General features: G+C 54.0%; 8 protein-coding genes across 8 annotated transcripts; 4 read left to right on the plus strand and 4 right to left on the minus strand.

Moving 5' to 3' along the window:
* Positions 1-2252: 2252 nt before the first annotated feature.
* NEUTE1DRAFT_143574 (uncharacterized protein) lies at positions 2253-4325 on the minus strand (the record flags this gene model as incomplete). The annotated part of the gene is made up of 1 exon (XM_009849108.1): positions 2253-4325. One exon carries the CDS (start codon positions 4323-4325, stop codon positions 2418-2420), a length of 1908 nt encoding a protein of 635 aa, XP_009847410.1.
* A 1393-nt stretch (positions 4326-5718) lies between these two features.
* NEUTE1DRAFT_97261 (uncharacterized protein) lies at positions 5719-7612 on the minus strand (the record flags this gene model as incomplete). Its single annotated transcript, XM_009849109.1, has 2 exons — positions 5719-7023; positions 7409-7612. 2 exons carry the CDS (start codon positions 7610-7612, stop codon positions 5719-5721), a joined length of 1509 nt encoding a protein of 502 aa, XP_009847411.1.
* A 567-nt stretch (positions 7613-8179) lies between these two features.
* NEUTE1DRAFT_34497 (uncharacterized protein) lies at positions 8180-8533 on the plus strand (the record flags this gene model as incomplete). Its single annotated transcript, XM_009848757.1, has 2 exons — positions 8180-8264; positions 8304-8533. 2 exons carry the CDS (start codon positions 8180-8182, stop codon positions 8531-8533), a joined length of 315 nt encoding a protein of 104 aa, XP_009847059.1.
* An 860-nt stretch (positions 8534-9393) lies between these two features.
* NEUTE1DRAFT_115595 (uncharacterized protein) lies at positions 9394-11714 on the plus strand (the record flags this gene model as incomplete). Its single annotated transcript, XM_009849110.1, has 1 exon — positions 9394-11714. The coding sequence occupies one exon, from the start codon at positions 9399-9401 to the stop codon at positions 10998-11000; it is 1602 nt and encodes a 533-aa protein (XP_009847412.1).
* NEUTE1DRAFT_56096 (uncharacterized protein) lies at positions 11682-12790 on the minus strand (the record flags this gene model as incomplete). The annotated part of the gene is made up of 2 exons (XM_009848899.1): positions 11682-11806; positions 11903-12790. Coding segments are annotated over 2 exons (828 nt in total), but the record flags the coding sequence as incomplete, so codon positions are not given.
* Positions 12791-14104: 1314 nt separating this feature from the next.
* NEUTE1DRAFT_34665 (uncharacterized protein) lies at positions 14105-14305 on the plus strand (the record flags this gene model as incomplete). Its single annotated transcript, XM_009848765.1, has 1 exon — positions 14105-14305. One exon carries the CDS (start codon positions 14105-14107, stop codon positions 14303-14305), a length of 201 nt encoding a protein of 66 aa, XP_009847067.1.
* Positions 14306-15008: 703 nt separating this feature from the next.
* NEUTE1DRAFT_74784 (uncharacterized protein) lies at positions 15009-17363 on the minus strand (the record flags this gene model as incomplete). The annotated part of the gene is made up of 2 exons (XM_009849111.1): positions 15009-17171; positions 17241-17363. The coding sequence occupies 2 exons, from the start codon at positions 17361-17363 to the stop codon at positions 15633-15635; spliced, it is 1662 nt and encodes a 553-aa protein (XP_009847413.1).
* Positions 17364-17840: 477 nt separating this feature from the next.
* NEUTE1DRAFT_143579 (uncharacterized protein) lies at positions 17841-19277 on the plus strand (the record flags this gene model as incomplete). The annotated part of the gene is made up of 2 exons (XM_009849112.1): positions 17841-17912; positions 17964-19277. 2 exons carry the CDS (start codon positions 17841-17843, stop codon positions 19275-19277), a joined length of 1386 nt encoding a protein of 461 aa, XP_009847414.1.
* Between the last annotated feature and the right edge of the window lie 566 nt (positions 19278-19843).

The raw sequence follows: 19843 nt of genomic DNA on the forward strand, positions 1-19843 counted from the left end.
AACCCTAACCCTAACCCTAACCCTAACCCTAACCCTAACCCTAACCCTAACCCTAACCCTAACCCTAACCCTAACCCTAACCCTAACCCTAACCCTAACCCTAACCCTAACCCTAACCCTAACCCTAACCCTAACCCTAACCCTAACCCTAACCCTAACCTAGCTGCTTGCATATAGCATTTTCACGCAAGTGACCGTACAATCAGTGCCAAAATGCTTGTAGGGCCTGCGGGTTTTGATTGCCTGAATACGTACCTATATCGATCCTGCAGTAAAATTTCAACGGACTTGTCCTGTTAGAATAAGCAACTTGGAAGCTTTCAAGCCTTGTTGGGGATCCTACGGGCCAGGTGATAATACCCTAAATTTCTAGGCTTCGAGGCTGTAGGGCGTTGCTGGCTTGGTAAGAGATATGTCGCGCTGGGCGAGGAGGCTTGGTTTGGGACGGTCCGTCGAATTGAATGTGGGTTAAAATTAAGCGTTAGCGTTTGATTACTATTATGTTCGTGCTGTATCGAAAGACTTGTCGCGTGGTGGTATTTGGACGATTGTACGTCGAGTCGAGGTTGCAACGAAGCTTAGGATTGTAGTCCTGGTGTTAGTCGTCGAAGCTATGACTGAAACGAGGAGGGGACTGACCAGGAGGATAGGGAAAGTTAAAGATCTCGGCGTGCTTTGGTGGGACGCGTTGCTTTGCGTGGAGTATCACCGATCGTACGTACTAGCGGCCTTAATGTCGGTTTGGTGATGGCGGTTGTTGAGAAGGTGGTGAATTGAGTCGAAATACGGAAACTTTGTCACGGTTCTTCAGTCCCGTCGAATGTCGCAGATCTGGACGACTAGAGACGACGTGCTGATCTGGACTTTAGCGATAAGAGACCTGGGCCGTTTGGAAATCGAATAATGCTGTTGCGAAATCCTAGTAGCGGACAACGGATTGTAGTGGTTCCTTGCTGGCCGACCCACTTTTCTAGCTTGGCCCCCGCGCTAGCCTAGCTTAGCTAGAGAATTGAAGCGGCCATGCCTTCGCCGCGTTCTTTAGTTCAGTGCCTTGCTAATCCGTGTTTGTTAGCCTTGACGTATTACTGCGATTCGAGGAAGGCTTCAAGGCTATACTCCCATCCCCCGGGGATGGTCCCGATAATTTATAAATACTACAAGTAAGCTTACCATCCCAGTCACGATATCGCCGACTAGATGTTATAGTTTCATACCCCCTAAAGCTTACACCTGGACACTATAGCCGACGCGACCCCGACGTCTATAAGTTGCCCGCTGTCGTGGCCGAGTCCGACAGGCGTGTTGGCAAAGCCAAGATACAAGAGTTTGGGCAAGATATTCGGTAATTGGTGATCCATATTACCCCGCTATGCTTAGATGTTTCCCAAACGTCCGTCGGCGCCTACTAACTCCGCCCGTGATCTGCAAATTGAAGTAGTGAAAAGGATTTAGCGACGCCTCTAAACATTAGAGTATGGACTGCCGGGCTAGAGTGGTTGGGGTACGTTCTGTCCGTGCCAAAGTCCTCAGTCGGGTCTTGTTCTATTGACTACTTGACTTGGCAATGTGCTGATACGATGGCTTTGGTCAGTAGGCCAAACCCGAACGTGACGAAGCAATACCGACCGCAGAGAGCTATGTGTGGCGAATCAAGAGGAAAACAAACGTAGAGATTGGGGGGCAAAAAGACATACAAGCTGGGTCACAATAAGCGACTCTCGGTCAAGGAAAGTCAAAGAGGTAACTACAACGAAAGGGGAATGAGGGGGGGAGGCGAGATGGCTTTATACCTCTCGATACCTGGTTAATGTAACTCCCTGCGTTCCAAGTCATGAGCCTCGTATTTGTACACTGATATGCTCTCTCGTTGTAGTTAGACATGCAGGCTATATACTGGATGCCTGCACCCAGCCCTAATGTACGTTTCTGGCCAAATATCCAGTTCTAGAAGCATTGACGCTCTACAGATTGTCCTGCTGCAACGTTAGGGATGAAGCGTCCTCAAGTAATATGTACGACAACCGAGTTCCTATACACCAAAGCCGTTCGTCCCTGTCAATTTACGTACAAGTCTTCGACCTCAAATTTGCCGCAAAATCCTCGCACGATACAACGAACCGACCAGATCCCAAACAAAGAGTCAGTTCTTGGGCAATCGGTTGACACTGGCGGACGGCAAAGAGCAAATCCAAGAGCTGGAAACCCAAGGGATATTAGGGCCGACCTATCACGTTTTTTTTTTTTGGGATATCTGAGCAAACAGAAGTAATATATTTGGAAACAAGACGAGTTGAAAGAAATAGCTTGACAGATGCCATGACATTCTGCGTTTGCAGCGACTTGAGAAAACCGTTTGTCTTCCACCCCTATGTCCCCTTCCATGACATGATCTCAGCGTCCCCCACAACGGCCATCGATTACCATACTCCAGCCCACACCATCTTACCACTTCTGCCTCTGACAAGTTTGCGGCGGAGATATTTCATCCCCCACTTCTCCTTTCTCGGATATACCCCAAGGTACTCCCTTTCATCCTCCGGTACATGATCCCAGTTTCGATACATTTGAGACAGATTTCGCCACTCAAACCCCTCTGATACCATTCTCTTCACTTCGTCCATTGCTGCCACGCGCAACAAGATGCCTTGTACGCCACAGTCTTGGTTAAAGTCATTGGGCTGTCTGGGGTCAGCGTAGTGGTCGGCTTGTGCAAACCAATCCTCATACTCCTCCTCTGTCATGGCTCGTATGTAGGTCCCGTTGCTGAGCTCATCAAATCCCGTCATCTCTGTCTTGACCTGCCGATACAAGTTGATCGATCGAGGCGGTTTATCCCCAACGTCGAGCATGTGCGTCAACCACACCAGATTCCATTCATCCTCAACCTCGTTTTCAGCCATATTTGTCAACTCATAATGCCACTCCGCCACATACAAATGATCCGGGTCATCAGGGCGCTCATTGATGTTTCTTGTCCCCCATTTCTCCTTGGCCTTCTTTTCAATATCCTCCAAAAACTTCTTTCCCACGCCCTCAAATCCTGACGCCTCTTCTTTGCATTGCCGGCTTTGGGCTTCCCAGTACTGGGTCCTGTCCGGGCCCGTGCCCAGCTTCTCATACCCTTCGTAATCGCCTATGGCGATCAGGGCCCTCGCGCACCGAAACTTGGTTCTCTCCGTCGGTCTCATCCGCGCCATGGCCAAGTACGTGCTCTGCTCGGCATGGTCCGGAACCCACATGATCGTCGGCATGTCCTCCTCGGGCGTATCCTCCTTTATCCACGAGAGATCGTTGTGCATGACAAAGCGTGCGTGGATAAATGGCATCAGGTTGATTCCCAGCTGTTTCTGAACCTTCAGTTGCTCTGGAGATGCCCACCACTTGGCGAAGAAGACCGAGTGGTAGATGCCGCGCACGATGCACTGCAACTCGCCAGGGATGACGACACCAGGCCGCCGGAGACGCGAGTACCGCTCAATGTTGCTGGACCAAGCGGCCATGAGGATGAGGAGGTTCTTGTCGGCCATGGAAGCGGCGTGGGACGGTAGATTTAGCGGGAGCGGGGCGTACAAGAGCCGGAGGGTATCTTCCGAAACGGGAATTTGGGAGGGGCGGAGAGCGTTCTTGTCGAAGGAAAGGTTGCGGTCCTCGGTTATGTCAAAGATGGGGGCCGGGATGGTGTGAGGGTTGAAGAGGTTGCCGGCGGGCATGGGGTAGTTGACAAGAGTTTGGCGGGTGCATGTGTTTCCCATGAGGAAAGCAACCGGTCTGGGATCTTCCGTCCGGATCTTGAGGGCGTAGTCGTCCATGATGGAGTAACGGGCTGGTTGGCGCATGATGGACTCGTAAATGGCTTTGCTTCCTGGCGCAGAGCTATCGCGGGCTTCCTCTGCAATGGCCACCTCGGGCAAGAGATGGAGCTCATCGTACAAAGCAGTGTAGCCGGCCATCGCACACACACGTCCGACTTGATACTGGATGGTTGGCCGGGTCTCTCCATACCGGGCGAGAAGCTGCCGGAGTGTTTGCTCGCTGGGCAGATCAGGGTGCCAAAAGCAATATGGAAATTCTTCCTCCTTCTCCATCTGCGGGACTTTGCTGCTCATGATGGCGCGCGCGTTGAGCGCTCGGGTGATGGAAGGGAGCTCTGGAGCACCGTGCAACTCAGTGGCGAAGCCGGGGTGGTGTCGAATACCGCGTATCAGACACCATTGGGTGACTTTGGAGGACAGACTGTGGGGAATGTTTTGACCGTTGAATGCAGCTTCGTTATCGGTGCCGTCGTCGACTGTCCACTCCATGAGGGACGCACGAGAGCCTGCCATGACAGTATGACGGCCTTGAAGGAGACCTCAGATGAATGCCAAAGATGTTGGGGAATAAAGGGACAAAATTTGTGAAAGGGAGTGTGGGACAACTAACCAGGCTTTATAGGTCTAGACTACATGGGTAAAATTGGACTGGAGGGTCGTACCCGACGCCATTGCAGGGGTCAGACACACCGAAGAGAGTCATCGGGATTGGTCAAGAGTGGAGCGTCTTTTGCGGATATCTTGATGCGATGTTGGTTCGGTTGGTCGGTTTCGCTAGCCCAGTTCAACACCGGCACCGTGGGGCAATGCTCAAGCAAGTCCGTGACTGTCCGTCTCGTATCTCCCGTTTTGCTGAGCGCAGGCGACTCGCTCGGTAGGGGCAGAACTGAGAGGGAGCCATCGGGTGGCCTGACCATCTTGATGTGACGCCAGTGAGGCCAATCACTCGACGCTTCTGTCTGGGCACGCTGCGTCCCTATGTATATCTCTGTTGCATGTCGCTATTTCTTTCTACCTCCTGTGACTGATGAAGGCTAGGCGAGCGCCCTGGGCAGCGGTGTCGGTATATCCTTCAATGTCGGAATGGGTCGCCGTCTGCCGCCAGTGATCAATGACATGGAGGGCTAGGCGAACGCCTTCGATTGTGGTCTCTGTCATGGGGCCGTCTTGTATTCTCGTTCGTAGTCTCGGTTTTCCCATCGCTCGTGCGCTCGTCCGCGGCCTCGATGGCGGTCTCGATAGTCCGGTCACTCGCGGTCACAAGAACCGTATGTGCCAAACTGGCATCTAGAAAGCATGTTAGCGGACGTTTACTTGAACTAGGTGAGTTGGTTTTGCGAGTTGGGTTGATGAAGTACGATACTAGGCTTGGATCTGTGGACGTCAATGGAAAATCATGAAATGAAAGACGGGGTACAGGAAATTAGCAAAAGTTTCGAGTGTACCGCTGAGTCGAAATCCAAGCGAAAGGAACCCAGGGCACAGACTTTGGTCTCACGAGAAAGGAAAGTGCGATGTTTGCACGCGACAAGGCTGGACCAACGAATCATACAATCACATAGGGACAATCACAGGCAAAGACACACGAAACACAATTTGAAGTGACGGACATCAAATATTTGTATTCAATGTCTATCAAAAGTCTCGCTGAGTCAAAGGGCCCTCAGCGTTTGGTGAGGGTCGCTCACTGTCAGAAATCACCGACAGATTAGCCGGGATGAAGAAGTTAGTCATGTTCACATTTGACGTGAACATATCCTTTTGATCTAGAGTTTTCAGCCTCCAGGGCCAACTCTCTGTCTTCCGCCTCTCGGGCGTTTCTTCTTTCTTCACCTTGGCGACCCAGCTCGGCCACTCTGCTCTTCCATTGTTGAATCTCCGCGACCTGGATCACGGCGCGGAGAGCCTAATCCTCGAGAGAGTCGCCAACTGGCCCGTTGTCTGGCCGTTGGTGCTTAAACACCCATGCTGCATAGTTGATGGCATAGTCAGCCTCGGGATCGCACCGACGGAGCAGCTTCGGTGCCTTGTCTCTGGTGGTGACGAAGCTGGAGAACGACCAATCGACACCAGCGTCGAAGTTCTGTGTTTGTTCGTTCCACACATATTGCACCAAGTTGGAAGCGTTGGACACGATGGTGGGAGGTGGGAAGGACTCGGGCTTCACAGGCGCCGGTGGTGCTTCAGCACCAGGCTCCTCTTTGACAAGGAACTCGGCGCTTTCGACTAGCCGACGGGCTTGAGCTTCCAGATACGACAACCTGGTAAGTCGGTCCACATGCGTGGTAGGGATCCAACCAGTCGCAACATTCCATTCTCCTTTGAAAAACGCGTCGATGGTCTCGGACAAGGACTTGTATTTGTTGTATACAGGGTCCCGAGAATGAAAGTGAGAGCAGCCGACATTACGACATGTATGTGTGGTCGGGTCAAATTTCTTCATCTCGTCCATTTTCTCCGCAGAGTCAACCATGCGCATGGCGTACTCTGGAGTCCATGGATAGTGGCCCCTTGTATCCCAGGATGACTTGTTGAGTTCCTCGTAAGTCTTGATGTCCTCCGCAAAGTGCCGGTAAGATTGGAAAAGAGAAGGCCAGGTCATGCCATTGGTTGCGAAGAAGGGCCTGTTGGCCCTTTTGACAAAGCATACGTCGAGAAGCCTCTCGATGTACTCCTGGATCACCTTGGGGTCCAACTGTGTTCCTGGAGCAGGCATGGGCTTCACAGGGCACCTCCAGTCAACGAGGTGCTCGTCTGTGTTGCACAATGGACAACCATACACGAGACCCGTTTGGGGGTCTGGAATGATACACTGGGCGATTGTGTGACCTTTTTTGCCACACAGTTTGTTGCCGCAGACAACATCTGGAACCGAGACGGAGGGACCTTTGGCAACCTCAGCGGCCGGTTGATCGTCGTAGTCGATGGCGATTGGCTCTTCCTGGTCATGGATGATGCCCTCAACTTCGTTGCGATGTTTTTCAACAAAGAACTGTGGGACAAACTCAATTCTCACATTGGCAACCGGGGTGTTGCTTTCCATGGCGAGCCTCTCGATTGAGTTGACCAAGGCAAGCAACGACTCGCGGTCGGTTGTTGTCTTGGCCAGGTAAGCGTTTGGCCTGCCGGAACTGGTTTGGCGCGCCATCCAATTGAAGTGAGGAGTGCTCGGGTCATTGGAGAGGCGCTCCATGTAGTCTGGCTTCCTTCCCTTCTCATTGTGGAATTTGAGGAAAACCTCGTCGTCCGAGATCAGAGGAAAGAGCTTTCCTATCCCGTCATAGTTCGGCTTGATGGTGGGCAAGTCCGACATGGACTTACCAACCCCTTGTGTGCTTTGTGTTACGATCCAATAAGGGATCACTTATGTAAGCAGCTAGTTAGACCAATCAGGGCCGCGCCGGGTGGCCGGGAATGGCCTCAACGGCGCAACGGCGCATACTGAAGAACCAGTATAAAGGAAGGCCTCCCCAGGCTTCCTGAATACTGGGCTCTTCAGCAAGCAATAGCTTCTACAATCGATTAGTACCTTTCGGCTACTCTTACCGTTGTTCTGATCCCAGCGATATACTCCTGTGCTTGTAACGGTTCGTCACACTTTGGTGGGCCTCAAACAAACGGCGGATCTGTCGTTGATCCGAGTTTGAAAGGGCCGGTTGGCCATGTTGAGTGCCTCCGGTATTGCGCTTCCGTTGGTGGTCTCTCCGGTCCCGAGCTGGGGCAGGCCCGGCTGGGGGAGATCTCGATCTAGAGGATCTTCCACGTTGTTTGGGAGTTTGGTCTGATGGTTTGTCTGACATTTTGGCAACTGTATCGCAGGCCAGTTAGCAAAATTGTATAGAGATAAAGGAGGCACGACGGTAAAGGGCAGCAAAGGGAGTGGCGAGAAGGGAGGGGGTTCATACTGTGGTTGCGTGTTGTGTTGTGGAGAGGGAAAAGGTTCAAGAGAATCGCAGAATATGGGAATGAGAAAGAACTGGAACGGTGCGTGCTGCCAGGGCTTGGTACAGGACCTGAATTGGGATTGCAGTCCGGATGGGAAAAAAGCTGGCGGGGCGGCAGGTACGCGGCTTCCCTACATGTGTACAGCGGCAGGAACGCGGGATTCGGGATGGATTTTCTCTCAGGTCGACGAAACACTTCGTACTCAGAAGACAAAACTGACCAACAGACTTCCATTTCATGATATAGACTGGACGTAGCGTTCTTTCCCATATACAAAGCGCATTGTTGGATGAAACTAAAGAGAAAGGTCTTCTACAGGACACGGAGAGAGAGAGCGTAAAGACATGGTTGAGAATTTGTGTAGTTCACGTCCAACGCGCGCGAGAAGTTGGGGCAGTATGACTTGCTAACATCAACCTATGATGCTACAGGCCAAATCAGATAAGAGGGAAACTGACCGTGAGGAGGAAAAGGTGGTTGATGTGTTGAAGCGGAAGCTGGAGGCAGGTGTGTTGGAAGCTGAGATTGATAAATGGGGGTTAGCAGCTGGTCACGTCTCGAATGAAACTTCAGTTCTGAGCCCCTGGGTATTTGCTTTCTTTTGCTTCAGTCAGTCTTTGACCAAGTTTGATCGCGTCATGCTATTTCTCCAGACACTTTGGCAGAACTGTGCTACGCAGACACTCGACAAGTGCACCACTTTTACAACACCACGACACTTCAAACTTGATGACAACTGTGAATTCGCGGGCTTTTCTTCGTGGATGGAAGCCTGAAGAAGTTTATTCCAAAATCTAAACTGGTAAATGGCGAGTGTCTGTTGCCCACAGAAACGCCAAGACCTTTTCATATCGTCGAGTATGGCAACGGAGGCTGTGCTGCTTCATACCGGCAGAGTACAAGACGAAAAATCCGGGTGAGGGAAAAAACTTGAACGGAGAGAAAATCAAGGAGTTGACCGTATTTTGAATATCACAAAGAATTCACCGACGGAAGCTAGTGATTGTCTTGATGGGACAGGTGCGGCATCTTTGCGAAGGAGCGCTTCACCCATGTATTGCTGACTCATCAACTCGATAGTCGTCAAGACAAAAGAAGTCAAGTTGTGGACACCGGGCGTTGTACTCTCCTTGAAGAGAAGCTTACTTCATCAGCCATAAGATGGAAGATGACCACTCCGACATTGTCATCTGCATCGCGATTTCCGCATCCCGCTTGGTTGCCCAGTCGCATGGTGATTGTCTGGATGGCGCGAGGGCCAAGTTGACATCTTCGACAAGATAGCAAATCTTGCCCTACTTCGACGGCAAGCTAGAACTCAAGATGAGAAGTGTAACAAAGACGCTGGGATGCGTAGACGAGTATACCCAAGGTATACTGTCAAAGGTCTCACCTATTTTGTTCAGGACGAGCCCACGTCATGTCTCTTATCGCACATCACCTTATCACCACCCAATCAAACGACCCACCAGACCCTGCCAAGGACGGGACGCTAGACTTGCCGACAGTAAGCGCAGAGAGCGGGGAACGCCCACGAGGGACCCCTCTTTTTTTGTTAGTTGAAAGTCCACTGAAGGTCTCCCGATATTGCCAGCCCGTTGCCCTGCGACCACAGCAGTCTCTTCGCCGTCATCCGCGACAATGCCCCGCACGCTGGGTTGGCGACCTTCCCGATTGATCCAGGTCCGCCGTCCTATCGCCGCCATCACTCGTCCGACAAAACCATTCTTCTCCCCGCCGGCTTCTGTCTCCCCTTTCTCCCTCACCAAAACATACCTGACCGAGTCGACCCGCGCCCACCAAGCTCGCAAAATGGCTCCCCAACTCGACAGCTACTTCCAAAAGGTGGACTCCCTGTCGGACCACTTCATCGACCGCCTGCGCCAGGCCGTTGCCATCCCCTCCATCTCGTCCGAGGCTGCCCGCCGTCCCGATGTCGTCCGCATGGGCCAGTGGCTCGCCGATGAGCTGACCAAGCTGGGCGCCACCGTCGAGCTCCGTCCTCTCGGCAAGCAGGAGGGCACCGACCTCGATCTCCCTCCCGTCGTCCTTGCCCGCTACGGCAACGACAAGAACAAGCGCACCATCCTCGTCTACGGCCACTACGACGTCCAGCCCGCCGAAAAGAGCGACGGCTGGGACACGGAGCCCTTTGACCTGACCGTCAAGGAGGACGGGCGCATGTGCGGCCGTGGTGCCACCGATGACAAGGGCCCCGTCCTGGGCTGGCTCAACGCCATTGAGGCTCACAAGGCCGCCGGCGTCGACTTCCCCGTCAACCTCCTCATGTGCTTCGAGGGCATGGAGGAGTACGGCTCGGACGGTCTCGAGGAGCTCGTCATGGCTGAGGGCAAAAAGTACTTTGCCGATGCCGACGCCGTTTGCATCAGCGACAACTACTGGCTCGGCACCGAGCGTCCCTGCCTGACCTACGGTCTCCGTGGCTGCAACTACTACAGCGTCGAGGTTTCCGGCCCCGGTGCCGATCTTCACTCTGGTGTCTTTGGCGGTACCGCCCAGGAGCCCATGACCGACCTCGTCCGCATCCTTGCCTCGCTTGTCGACACGGACGGCAAGATCCAGATCAAGGGCATCGCTGAGCAGGTCGCCCCTGTGACCCCTGAGGAGGATGGTTTGTACGATGACATTGCCTTTACCATGGAGACCCTCCACGAGTCGCTCGGTAGCAAGACCACCATCTTCGAGGACAAGAAGAAGACCCTCATGGCCCGCTGGCGCTTCCCTTCCCTGTCCATTCACGGTGTCGAGGGTGCCTTTTCCAACCCTGGAGCCAAGACCGTCATTCCCGCCAAGGTCATCGGCAAGTTCTCGATCCGCACCGTGCCCGATATGGAGATTGAGAAGACCAACCAGTGCGTGTACGATCACGTCAACGAGGTGTTCAAGAAGCTCGGCTCCAAGAACACCATGAATGTGTACGCCCAGCACTGCGGCAAGTGGTGGAAGGCCAGCCCCAACCACTGGAACTTTGCTGCTGCTGCCAAGGCTACCGAGCGTGTCTGGGGCATGAAGCCCGATTTCACTCGCGAGGGTGGTTCCATTCCCATCACCTTGACTTTCGAGGAGGCTACTGGCAAGAACGTCCTTCTGCTGCCCATGGGAAGCTCCACCGACGGTGCTCACTCCATCAATGAGAAGCTTGACAAGAAGAACTACATTGAGGGCATCAAGCTCTTGGGTGCCTATCTGCACTACGTTGCTGAGGAGCCCATGAACGCTTAAGCGGGAGTGGTTGCTGTTGGGAGGAGTAGCAGCATGGAGTGCGGCGTCATGCGTGGACACATTTTGTGTCAGTGGATGATGTTGGAAAGTAGTCAATTAGTTCAGTTCGAAATACCCATTATGTGATACCAGTTCCACACCGGTTCGAACACCTTGCGCTAATGCCTTAGACCGATGATGCCCTATATCGTATCCCCATCCGTGCCCCAGCGCTATGAGTAAAAAGAAAAAATGAAGCCAGTGAATCAAGAAAACGGAAAACCCATATCAACGTTCTAGGTGAAGTAGAGCTTCCAAATAACCGCAAAACGCCCCGTCCTAGGTAGTCCCGTAGTTCTGGAGATCCGATACGGAAAGCATCACTTGCAGCCAGACCACCATACCAGCCATGAAGCGTCCAAATGAAATGCCCAAAAGACTCGCTCTGGCTAGGAACACACACTCCATTCGTCAAGCCAAGGTCCAAATGATAATCTGATGACCACTTGACATCCATGCAAACGCTCGCCACTATGCCGGAATTCGAGCACGATGCTCAGTATTCAGCTCAGCTCCATGAGACTACCTCTAGTAATGGCAGCCCATACTCCCACATTCTCCGACCAAAGCAAACAACTCCGGCTAACAGGTCATCCATCACGACCAAAAAAGCCCTCCCCTAGGCGGCTTCATGTTGGTCAGCTTCCCCTTGCGCCGCTTAGCCACGGTCTCGGCATCCCAGACTCCAGCAAAGATGTCATCGCATTCAGAGTCGTCGTCCGAGTCAAAGACCACCGCAGTTGGCGACACGGGTTCCTGTTCTTCACCTTGCACCGCCGTCTCCTCCGCAGCTGCTTCCTTTTGCTTCCGTCTTCCACTCGCACCCTTGACCAACCCCTGCCTTCCATTCTTCCCCATGTCACCGACGACACCCTCCTGTTTGTCCTTGGGCGAATCCTCCCAACTCCGAAACGTCACGACCCTCGCGCACTCCAAGATGAATTTCCCGACTTTATACTTTTGTGAACTCTCCTTTGCATCCACGTACTTCCACCCCAGCTTGGTCCCGCACACGGCGCAGGTGATGTCAGCGACGGTGTGCTGGCCCGTTACCAGGCGGCGGATTTCGGGGGCTTCTGTAAAGATGTTGGGCAGTTCTGTCGTCCTGATAACAGCAGATGACGGGTGATGGGTGAATGAAGAAAAGAAGCCAGGAGACGGATGGGGGCCTGGGGCCTGGGAAGGTGTGGGTGAGACGAGATACGCCCGGCCGTGGCGACCGTGGAAGCCTTTGCTGATGATTTGAGAAGTGAAGGCTATGTCGGACGCGCAGTGGGCGCAGCGAAGGATGTCGGGTTGGGTGGGGGAGAGACGGGTAGATGTTGGCTGAATCGGGGTGTAATCGGATGAAAAGGCGGTGGTGAATGAATCGGGAGAACTGGAAAGCGATGGGAGGCCATCGGACTCGGTGTCATCCAGGTGGTGATCGTATATCTGAGTGAGTGTGGTGGATGGCCTGCGTCGACGAAAGGGCAAGCTGAAACTCGGGAGGAGGTAGATGGGTTTGATTGGGCCACTATCGGCCGAAGCCGGCGAGCTGGTGGTGGTGTACAAGTTGAAAACCATGGTGTCGTTGGCCGGTGCTGTGATACATGTACGGGATTCGAAATCTCCAAAGGCGAATTTGAGGTTACTCGACAGCAGCGAACCGAAGATCACCAAGTCGAATAGCGAAAGAACTGAACTCTTGAACAGACTCGAGCAAACAAAGGAATCCAAACTCAAACGACAAACTAAGACGCGGGAGCGATCGACATAAGATATACCTACCTTTTCAAAGCCATGTCCTAGGTAGGTGTCAGGTTGGAGGGGAGGGGGAAGGTGGTCATCCGGGCGTGTCATGCCTCGCACCTCCTTTGACACTCTGACCTTCTTCTCGACCCAATCCTCGGACCATGTCACGATTCATGAACCGTTGGCATTGAATGGTCGATTTGTCCATGTCAAACCTTTCCCGCCTGAATCTGTTTGAAGGTCCATGTTTGCTGGATAGACGACTATGCACCAAGACCCAATGCAAATCGTCAAAGTGAAAGTGCCCAACATGATATTTGTGTCCGGTTCAGTCGGAGAGTTACACGTCTTGAAGGATCACCGAAGCCCCCCGCCCTCGGTCGAGGAGACTTGTCGTCCTTATCGATAGGCCCAGGTTGATCCCTCCGAGGAAGGGGGTTCCAGAGTGTTTCAAGGGGGGGTCTCTTATTGTCTGTTCGTTGACTTGGCGCCGAGGGCTCGTTTTGAGGTTGGTTTTGCGTTACGTACTAATGAAATGGAGTACACTGTTTGTCGTACATCCAAGCACTCAGCTGTCGAGGACTTGGCCTGTCGTACAGAAAAGGAAAGAAAATAAAAAAAGGCATCTCGAGATTGCGATGACACAGCAAGCGAGAGCTACGGCCGTTTCGGGTGGGGAAAACATCCAAGTTGGAAGAGCACATGCCAAGACAGGGAAACAGGCAACAAGTGAAAGTCCAATGCTGCGCTCAGCCAAGACTTGCAGTCAGCGAGCCAAGCGACCACGTGATGGCACAAAAAGGCAGAACTGGGCAGATTACCCCATTGTTTCCTCATTTGTAAAGTGGTGAATAAACGCAATTTGCCCCCCGAACCTCCTCACAAATCTGGTCACAGTCACAGCAGCACTTGCACGGCATTTAGACCAGCAGTACACTAGACAACAAAAAGTCTCGATCCATTTCCTCCCAATTCCACCCTGACTGACCACAACAGCCAACCACACCGCCACGCCAATCCATCCCTAAAAGAAAAAAAATCCCCTGCAGCCCAATTAACACCTTATCTTCATCAATTGCCCAACCCCTGCTGCTACGGTATATCTACCTATCTATCCGTCAATCACCCAACCATCCATACTACACTATCTACTCCCTCGTCAACATCGACAACACCGGACCTCACCCAAGACCATCGCCTACGACCTAGTGCCATCCATCGACATCGATTTCCATCAACGACATCCGTCGTCCATCGCCCAATTCTCATCTCCTCATCAACTACCACCCCTCAAAATCATCGCAAAGCCGACAAGGTGGCATCTCTCAGCAATGGCGCCAATGAAACAGGATAATCTTTTTAGTAGTAGTAGTAATTACTACGGCGAGGACGTCGTCGCTTCGCCTCCCCACCAGATGGAGGCCGTCGACATCCTCGCCAGCTGCTACCTTGTTTCCAACTACCCGGGGGCCCAGCTCAAGGGCCTCCACTACTGCACTACCGGCGTCACAGGGGCCGAGTGGTATTCCTGAGGTCCCTTCGACGGGACTTCCATCGCCGCCATCAAGCCCCCCCCTCGCGGCCCTCGACACGTCAACCAACCAGCTGGCGGTGACTGCCAAGGCGAAGTCATCTGCTGGAAACAACAACAGACGTGCCGGGAGCAGTAATCACAACAACAGCAGGGGACGTCGAGGGGGGGCAACACTACGCATCAGGGAAGAATGTGAGAGGTTCTTTTGCGAGACATTGCGCGCCGTGCTTCTAGGTGAGAAGAACTCGGCGGTGCAGGGCTCGGGCCTGGCTAGTGTTTATCACGACAACGACAATTGCAACAACCATCCCAACCATGGTACCACAACAACCAACGGCAACAACAACAACACTCCTCTAACCCCGCCATACGACGACTATCCAATCGGGGATGAACACCTGATGAGTCGTCATGGTTTCGATGCTCGCGGTGTCGCCGGAAACGGATCGCACCGCGTCGACTCCTGGATCGAACTATGGGATTACGTGGGCGGCACCAGCTTCCGCGGGGTTGTCGCTGAGGATATGGAAACCGGGGAGAAGACGTTGATGATCTTTTTCGACGAGCAGAGCGTGGAGGGAAGGGATTTGAAGAAGGCGTATGTAGTCTCCCCCTTTGTTGTTCCTTCCTTCCCCCTTTTCCTTCTTGTCCAACACCTACTAACAGACACATAGTCTTGTAGCCCTCATCGAACTGGCCGACGGCCCCCTCGCCTGCTCCCACATGGTCATCTGCCTCGACCGTTCCATCCCCGACCATGAAGCGGTGCCCTTGATGAAGGGGCTGCAATGGGCCGGGTTTTCCATGACGACTTTCGACTTTTGGTCTGGAGGAAAGACTTGTGACGTAGTGAGTGGGAGGTGGCTGTTCATGGGCATGGAGATGTAATCCACATGGGACACGACTGAATGGAAGTGTCATGTGGATACATTGGGTAGGAAGGGGAAGAGACGGAAGGAGGAACATGGAGAATTGTGGAGGAGGGGAGGAATAACTGGCTGTGAAAAGCGGGATTTCTTTGCATCATCTCCAAAAGTCTGTTTCTTTGTTTCTGTTTCTTCCATCAGTTGTGCGTTTTCGTTACTCTTTTTTTTTCCACTTCTTCGTTGACCGGCTTCAGAGCATATGTCAGGTGCTGGATGGCATCAAGTTTGGAGAAATGACTCATATTCTGGATTGTATTGATGGACGGTTTGTTGAACGGAGATTTCAATTCACGGGCTGATTGATAGGAATACACATTGTATCATGCCACGCCACGCCACGCTCCTTGACTGTGACATCGTATCTCATTTCTATATGCTATGCAAAATCGTCTATATCACTCAGAGATCTCCCTCAAACTGTCTGACCACCAACCCCCTCGCCTTCAACTCCTCCTTGACCTGCTGTACTGTATACTCCCCACGGTGGAACATGCCTGCTCCCAGCGCCGCGTCCGTCGTCGTCTCCCTAAACACCTCCTCAAAGTGACCCGGGTTGCCCGCCCCCGAGCTGGCAATAACCGGTATCCTCACGGCCGCCTTGACCTGCCTGATCAACTCCAGATCAAACCCGCTGTTGGTGCCGTCCTTGTCGATGCAGTTCAACAGAATCTCGCCGCAGCCCATGGCTTCCACGGCCTGCGTGAGTTCGACCACATCCAGATCCCTCGTCTCGCGCCCGCCCTTGATCGTGCAGGCGTACCAGCAGTATTCCTCGCCCTTGGGGCCGGGGTACGAAGTCTTGACGGTGTGGTGTCTCGTGGCATCGGGCTTGGGGACGTAGACGCGCTTGGGATCGACCGAGACGACGACGGCCTGGTTGCCGTAGGCTTTGCTGATCTGCTCGATAGCTGTATTGCCAAAGAGCGTATTGCCAGAGGCGTAGTACTCCTCGGCGGCGATGACGGCGTCGGAGCCAATGGACACCTTGTCGGCGCCCGACTGGAAGTACATGGTGGCAATTTCGAGGGCGGAGACCTTGGTGCCGTCCGTGTCGACGGTGTCGCGGATGCCGCCGCCGACGGTCAGGGGGACGAAGACGGTCTTGGACGTCAGGCGGAGGATCTCGAGCATGGGAAGGTCGGCAACGGGGCAGTCGCGGAAGGAGGTGATGTTGAGGAAGGTCACTTCGTCGGCGCCTTGCTCGTAGTACTTGCGCGCCATCTCGACGGGCTTGCCGAGATTGCGGACGTTGCGGTCGTCAGACTTTTCGCGGACGTCGTATTGGTCACCCTTGGTCACCACCAAGTCGCCCTGGTCGTTGGTGCGCACATCCAAGCAGGCAATGACACGACGGGTGAGACCCTCCTTGCTGACGAGGGCATCGTCGCCGGCGTTGGGGACCTCCTGGGGAGGGTGGGAAGCCAGAGCAGCGGCGCCAGAGCCATCGAGGAAGGCCCGGATGACGCGCAGACCGGCAACACCCGACTTCTCAGGGTGGAACTGGGTGGCCATCACGTTGCCCTTGGCAATGGCGCCAACAAAGGTCTCGCCGCCGTAAACACCGGTAGCCACCGCCCACCCTTGCGACTCGAGCTGACCCTTGGTGTAGGGCATCTTGTACGAGTGGACATAGTAGTATTTGGAGTCGGGGTTGAGGCTGAAGAGGTTGGGGTTGGTCGGGCACGAGGCGTCGTTCCAGCCGATATGGGGGACGGACTTGGAGGTGTCGTCGAAGCGGTCGAGCTTGCCGGGGAGGACACCCAGACCGGGGCAGTTGGGGTCTTCGGACGAGCCTTCGAAGAGAGCCTGGAGGCCGACGCAGATGCCCATGAAGGGCTTGCCGGACTCGATGTGGGCGCGGATGGGGGCCATGTAGCCGGCGGAGGCGAGCTGGGAGAGGCAGTGGCCAAAGTGGCCTACGCCAGGGAGGATGAGTTTCTACCACATGGGACAGGTTCGTGTCAGCAATTGTCAGGTCTCCGTGAAGCTATTCAGGTTGGCGCATACATCAGCATTGGCAACCTCCTCCGGCGACCGGACCCACTCGACGCTGTAGCCAACCCTCTCAATGGCATTGACCAAGCTGCGCACGTTGCCGGCGACGTAATCCAGGAGGTGAACGGTCGGCATCTTGTTTGTTTGTTGTCTGGTTTCCCCGGTTTGTCCACCTGGCAACGTGACGGGTTTTGTTCTGGGTTGCTGGTGAGTCAAGACCTGGCGCGTCAGAACCAAACAGTCAGAGTCTGAATGGAGTCACTGCAAAGTGGAAATCTCCGAGGGGTCCAGTCCCCGTCGCTGGTGACGGCGGGGCATCCCATCAGTGGCTGCCCTTGTTAGCGAGCACTGTAGCAGTGGGGAAGGCACTCCGCTGTTCCCGTCCTGCAGGCACATGGCACTCGATTTTGCCAGTTTTGACCGCTAAAATTTCCTGGGACAGGCGCGGCGATTAGCACGAGGAAACTCGGCATCTTACTCCCTAGAGGTACGACTACCGCATCAAAGTCCGGTTTGATTGTCTGGAGTATCACAGTAATTCACCAGCCCCTCTCGCCCTTCCTCTCACAACTACCCCGATCTGCTCGGTCAGCTTGATCAAAGGACAGCGCCATGGACTCTACAGCACCCCCAGTCGAGGACGAGGACGAGTGGGAGTACGAGTACTCGACCACGGAAACAGAAGTCCGTCATCATCTCCTCGGCTCCCCTGCTTGACTTTACTGACCAGACCAGACATACTATATTACCCTAGACCTCTCGGTCCGCGACTTTCTCGAGAAACACCCAGATGATATTGTCAATGCTACCCGCAATGGTTACCGAGTGTGGTACAACCCGCTGTTCAATACATCCGAACCCCGTCCGATGAACCCAGACCTTATAGCCGAACTACAAGGTCCCGATGACGAAGACGAGCCGGGAAAAGACATGCCAAACCTCGACAACTCTGTCGCCGAGAACACAGCTGCCCAAAACGTTGCCCCCTCGACTGCCACTCAGAACGCTGACCCCAAGACGGACGATGTGATTGACCCAGCACTACGAGGACCAGACGAGAGCCACAACCCGAAACCTGTAGAGACGAGCAAGCAACCATCCAGCACCGAGAAACCCAAACCACCTTCCAAAACACCCCACCAAATCGAAACGATCCAAATCCTCGACCTTCACTCCAAAGAACCCATGGTGTCCTACCGCAACCACATTTTCCAGGGCTCGTGGTGCGAAAACATTGGAACAGAAATGATCTTTACACCCCACGACTCAGACGCCCCTATGCCCGCTTTGCGCAAGCTTTGCGACGGAAAACTCGACCTCCTAGCCGCTAGCGCGACACGGATCAATTTCAAAGAAGTCCGGCTGGAGTCGAAGCAGATGGCGGAACAAAACAGCAACAACCTCACCAAACAAATCAGTAGCATCACGGCTTGGGGCAACGACGATATTCCCGAGCGGTACAAGCGCCCAGACGGCGTCTACGTGCACATTGGCGGAGACAAGACGGGCCAGCGACAACCACAGGCGCACTTTCTGGAGGATTTGATCATGCTGAAGCGCAAGCTGGGCGAAACCGACTCAGTCACCATCCGTCCGTTAGAGACTAGGCAGAACAAACTGATGATGGAGGACGAGGGCGAAGAACGCAGAAGAAAACGACTAAAAAACGGACATGGGAGGTACGAGCGGTGGAGGCAGGGACTGCTTCGAAAGGACCGGGAAAGCAGGATGGCGATGGAAGAGAACGGTTACATGCCGAGGACGGAGCCTGGACAGACGGGCAAGCACTTGGGGGTGATGGAGAAGAGGGTGCGGAGGCCGCGGGCTCGGAAAGCGGTCCTCAAGCCGCTCGAGACACAAGAGACGCTTCCGGCTCATCCCGTTGCGCCGGATGTCTTGGCTGGAGTCGAGATGCAGCAGCAGCAGCAGCCCCAGGACAGCTCAACGAGCTTGTATCCGCCCGTGCCGCAAACCAGCTGGGCGCCGAACCCATTGGAGTATGCCACTGGGAACGGGGACGGAAGCAGCGGGGCGGGGGGAGAAGCGTGAGGGATCGGTAGAGAGACAAGTTCCATGATGGCAGTATTGGCAAGGCGTTGGCGTTGGTTGGTTTGTAATTGGCAGCATCGGACAATCTCTCCATTGACAGGTAGTGTACATACAGCAGGCCAAGTGGGGGACGCATGGTGATCTGCTTGCATAAGTGAGGTATTTCATCACGTACATGTGCTGAAAATCAGGGTTTATTACACGCTCTGCCCACGCAATGGCCTGGTACTGAAAGGTATCAGGTACGTGTCGCTTAACCGCAATGGGACTGTGCCGGATGCGTGGATTGGCCTTCGATTTGTTCTGGGCGCAGGTCCGCCTTTCTTGGCTGACGTGACGCAAAGACGCAAATCCACCCGGGCATTTCCAGGTGGCCATTCCAGCAGTGTGAACCACTGGCGACCAGTGCTGACGGCACCTGATGCACCCTGAAAAAGCCACCCCACTCTGACCGGAGCGCTGTGGCACTGACACACTGAGACACTGACACTGACACCGACACTGGGACTGCAATGATTCCAGTCCCGTCTGTAGGTTCTTCTTGTTCTCCGGATTCTTTTGAAAAA

The sequence above is a fragment of the Neurospora tetrasperma genome (assembly GCF_000213175.1).
Source record: "Neurospora tetrasperma FGSC 2508 unplaced genomic scaffold NEUTE1scaffold_1, whole genome shotgun sequence".
In the NCBI taxonomy this organism is placed as follows: Eukaryota; Fungi; Ascomycota; class Sordariomycetes; order Sordariales; family Sordariaceae; genus Neurospora; species Neurospora tetrasperma.